General features: G+C 43.0%; 1 protein-coding gene across 1 annotated transcript in view; it reads left to right on the forward strand.

Annotated features, from left to right (window-relative positions):
* The window catches only part of syn3 (synapsin III), a 48913-nt gene that overhangs the window by 40616 nt on the left and 3297 nt on the right, over nt 1-5000 (forward strand). The window contains exons 7-10 of the mRNA XM_079624369.1: nt 779-841; nt 1788-1930; nt 2078-2152; nt 2231-2333. Of these exons, the coding sequence (XP_079480495.1) occupies nt 779-841; nt 1788-1930; nt 2078-2152; nt 2231-2333 (384 nt within the window). The remainder of the gene's footprint in view (nt 1-778; nt 842-1787; nt 1931-2077; nt 2153-2230; nt 2334-5000) is intronic.

The raw sequence follows: 5000 nt of genomic DNA on the forward strand, positions 1-5000 counted from the left end.
AAACGCTGCTGTGTTAAGACAAACCTGCCCTCATATGGGCACTATAACAGATGAGTGTGTGTGTGTGTGTGTGTGTGTGTGTGTGTGTGTGTGTGTGTGTGTGTGTGTGTGTGTGTGTGTGTGTGTGTGTGTGTGTGTGTGTGTGTGTGTGTGTGTGTGTGTGTGTGTGTTGGGTAGGGCTAGTGTAGGGGAACAGAATATACAGTTTGTACAGTATAAAAACCATCACGCCCATGGAATGTCCTTTCAAGTATTGCAAAACAAACCTGTGTGTGTGTGTGTGTGTGTGTGTGTGTGTGTGTGTGTGTGTGTGTGTGTGTGTGTGTGTGTGAGGGGAATTCCTACAAGCTGATGCACAATTAGTTTTTTAAGCGTTTTCACTCCTGTGAGGAAACATTCACTGATAACGTCTTTTATCTGTGTTACGAAACAGCAGCATCACTCTCGCCAGTTTTAAAAGAGAAGTGAGTTTATCTTTCGGCTTCAGCTCTTTCCACTGACCTCAGATCATAAAGCATCAGATAAACGACTCCTGAACCGATTCTTCTCGGATCATGTGATCAGTTCTGGTTGACCAGGTGTGTGTGTTTGAATGTTCCCTGCAGGAATCACTGGGCGTCTGTCTTTGGTCGGGATTCGTTTTCCAAAACACAGCGGTCTCCTCACATCCCGTTCCCAGAACATTTCAGTCAGGATAAAACCAACATCACCCTAAAATACCTCTCTCTCTCTCTCTGTGTGTGTGTGTGTGTGTGTGTGTGTGTGCTTCTCTCTCCAGCTGCCCACAGCAACATTCCCAGTGGTGGTGAAGATGGGACACGCCTATGCCGGCATGGGAAAGGTATGATCCTGGTGATGTCATCCCGTACTAACCTCTGATTGGTCCATCTGTGAAGCTCTGTTTTGATTGGCCAGATGAGTGCTGTTAATGACTTGAGATTCGGTGTGTGTTTGCGTGTTTATGTACTGTGTGTGTGTGTGTGTACAGTGTGTGTACATGTGTGTGTGTGTGTTTATGTACAGTGTATGTGTGAGTGGGTGGAGGTCAGTTGCTCTCATGATCTCAGATCTCAGTGTGTGTGTGTGTGTGTGTGTGTGTGTGTGTGTGTGTGTGTGTGTGTCTCCGAGGTCTGGGTGGAGGGCACGATGGGGTTTTCCACATCACAATGATCTAGAAGAGTGAAATGCCGTTCCACAATCACGTCTCCATCTCACCACTTCTTCATTCTTTGATGAACAGAAAGGTCAAAACAGCGTTTATTTGAAATAGAATCTTTTGTAATTTTATAAATTTCACTTGTGGTCAATTTAGATTTGTTTAGTTTTTTACCCCAAACCTTTGAATGATAGTATAGAATGATTTCTGAAGGTGAAAAATCAAACACTAATAATTATACATGAGATAAAACTAGCTAATTAGGCAACCGTATTAATGAAAATGCTGACAGTCATTGTGACTCATCACTAGAACAGTCACGGGGTCACAGGTCACGGGGGTCATGTTCATGTTCATGTCATTGTCAATGATTTCCTGAAGCACAGGAAGTGCCTCCAGAAGTTTATCAGTGAGTTAGTTTAAAATAAACCGGCCCTAACACTTATATTCTTCTGTCATGTGAGGCTGAAACCATTCCTTTTGGAAAAGTAGTGCACTTCAAATCTTAAAAGTATAGTTGTGTGTGTGTGTGTGTGACTGTGTGTGACTGTGTGTGTAGTTCTAAATCTCTGTACTGGCAGGTAATATAGTGTGAGTGAAGTAAAGGTGCCTGTATTGTGTGTTTCTCCAGGTAAAGGTGGAGACGGCGAGTGACTTCCAGGACATCACCAGTGTGGTTGCGATTGCTAAAACCTACGCCACGACCGAACCCTTCGTCGTCTCGAAGTACGACATCCGGATCCAGAAGATCGGCACAAACTACAAAGCCTACATGTGAGAACCTGCACTGGGGTTTATTTTAATCATGTGTTTTCCAGCACAAACATCTAAACATTCTTAAATCAAGATACATTTACTGGAGAAGCAAAATGACTGAAGATATTACGTCTTGTTTACTGAAAAAATTATGGTTTGTTTCAGGAGGACGTCCATCTCTGGAAACTGGAAGGCCAACACAGGATCAGCCATGCTGGAGCAGATCGCCATGACTGACAGGTGTCACTCAAACACATCACACTGACCCCAGCAGGCGTGTGACGCTCAGATCATGATGTTCTGTGTGTGTGTGTGTAGGTATCGTGTGTGGGTGGACTCGTGCTCGGAGATGTTCGGTGGTCTGGACATCTGCGCTGTCAAAGCCGTCCACGGGAAAGATGGAAAGGACTATATCATAGAGGTTTGCTCTTCCAATGATTCTCATTACATCTGCGTGGAGATCTGTCACTGTTCAGGCCTCAGGATGACTGTAAATTATTTAAAATAAGACAAAACATGCAAAATATTGTAAAAAAAAACTAGTGTTCAGAACCACGCTTAATCCAGCAGTTAACTAGTGTTCAGACGCTTAAACCGGCAGTTAACTAGTGTTCAGACACTTAAACCAGCAGTTAACTAGTGTTCAGACGCTTAAACCGGCAGTTAACTAGTGTTCAGACGCTTAAACCAGCAGTTAACTAGTGTTCAGACACTTAAACCAGCAGTTAACTAGTGTTCAGACACTTAAACCAGCAGTTAACTAGTGTTCAGACGATTACACCAGCAGTTAACTAGTGTTCAGACCCTTAAACCAGCAGTAAACTAGTGTTCAGACGCTTAAACCAGCAGTTAACTAGTGTTCAGACGCTTAAACCAGCAGTTAACTAGTGTTCAGACCCTTAAACCGGCAGTTAACTAGTGTTCAGACCCTTAAACCGGCAGTTAACTAGTGTTCAGACCCTTAAACATGCAGTTAACTAGTGTTCAGACCCTTAAACCGGCAGTTAACTAGTGTTCAGACACTTAAACCGGCAGTTAACTAGTGTTCAGACACTTAAACCGGCAGTTAACTAGTGTTCAGACGCTTAAACCGGCAGTTAACTAGTGTTCAGACCCTTAAACCGGCAGTTAACTAGTGTTCAGGTGCTTAAACCGGCAGTTAACTAGTGTTCAGACCCTTAAACCGGCAGTTAACTAGTGTTCAGACCCTTAAACCGGCAGTTAACTAATGTTCAGGTGCTTAAACCGGCAGTTAACTAGTGTTCAGACACTTAAACCGGCAGTTAACTAGTGTTCAGACACTTAAACCGGCAGTTAACTAGTGTTCAGACACTTAAACCGGCAGTTAACTAGTGTTCAGACCCTTAAACCGGCAGTTAACTAGTGTTCAGACACTTAAACCGGCAGTTAACTAGTGTTCAGACACTTAAACCGGCAGTTAACTAGTGTTCAGACACTTAAACCGGCAGTTAACTAGTGTTCAGACCCTTAAACCGGCAGTTAACTAGTGTTCAGACGCTTAAACCGGCAGTTAACTAGTGTTCAGACGCTTAAACCAGCAGTTAACTAGTGTTCAGACACTTAAACCAGCAGTTAACTAGTGTTCAGACGATTACACCAGCAGTTAACTAGTGTTCAGACCCTTAAACCGGCAGTTAACTAGTGTTCAGACCCTTAAACCGGCAGTTAACTAGTGTTCAGACCCTTAAACATGCAGTTAACTAGTGTTCAGACCCTTAAACCGGCAGTTAACTAGTGTTCAGACACTTAAACCGGCAGTTAACTAGTGTTCAGACACTTAAACCGGCAGTTAACTAGTGTTCAGACGCTTAAACCGGCAGTTAACTAGTGTTCAGACCCTTAAACCGGCAGTTAACTAGTGTTCAGGTGCTTAAACCGGCAGTTAACTAGTGTTCAGACCCTTAAACCGGCAGTTAACTAGTGTTCAGACCCTTAAACCGGCAGTTAACTAGTGTTCAGGTGCTTAAACCGGCAGTTAACTAGTGTTCAGACACTTAAACCGGCAGTTAACTAGTGTTCAGACCCTTAAACCGGCAGTTAACTAGTGTTCAGGTGCTTAAACCGGCAGTTAACTAGTGTTCAGACACTTAAACCGGCAGTTAACTAGTGTTCAGACCCTTAAACCGGCAGTTAACTAGTGTTCAGGTGCTTAAACCGGCAGTTAACTAGTGTTCAGACACTTAAACCGGCAGTTAACTAGTGTTCAGACACTTAAACCAGCAGTTAACTAGTGTTCAGACCCTTAAACCAGCAGTTAACTAGTGTTCAGACTCTTAAACCGGCAGTTAACTAGTGTTCAGACACTTAAACCGGCAGTTAACTAGTGTTCAGACCCTTAAACCAGCAGTTAACTAGTGTTCAGACCCTTAAACCAGCAGTTAACTAGTGTTCAGACGCTTAAACCAGCAGTTAACTAGTGTTCAGACGCTTAAACCAGCAGTTAACTAGTGTTCAGACCCTTAAACCAGCAGTTAACTAGTGTTCAGACCCTTAAACCAGCAGTTAACTAGTGTTCAGACGCTTAAACCAGCAGTTAACTAGTGTTCAGACGCTTAAACCAGCAGTTAACTAGTGTTCAGACCCTTAAACCAGCAGTTAACTAGTGTTCAGACCCTTAAACCAGCAGTTAACTAGTGTTCAGACCCTTAAACCAGCAGTTAACTAGTGTTCAGACGCTTAAACCAGCAGTTAACTAGTGTTCAGACACTTAAACCGGCAGTTAACTAGTGTTCAGACACTTAAACATGCAGTTAACTAGTGTTCAGACGCTTAAACCAGCAGTTAACTAGTGTTCAGACGCTTAAACCGGCAGTTAACTAGTGTTCAGACCCTTAAACAGGTGTCTGTTTGATTGAGTGTGTGGACAGGTGTCTTCTATACAGGTAACGAGTTCAAACAGGGGCAGTTAATACAGGTAATGAGTGGAGAACAGGAGTGCTTCTTAAAGAGAAACTAACAGGTCTGTGAGAGCCGGATTCTTACTGGTAGGTGATCAAATACTTATATCATGCAATAAAATGAAAATTAATTATTTAAAAATCATACAATGTGATTTTCTGGATTTTAG

This window comes from Phoxinus phoxinus (genome assembly GCF_949152265.1).
Source record: "Phoxinus phoxinus genome assembly, chromosome: 9".
In the NCBI taxonomy this organism is placed as follows: domain Eukaryota; kingdom Metazoa; phylum Chordata; class Actinopteri; order Cypriniformes; family Leuciscidae; genus Phoxinus; species Phoxinus phoxinus.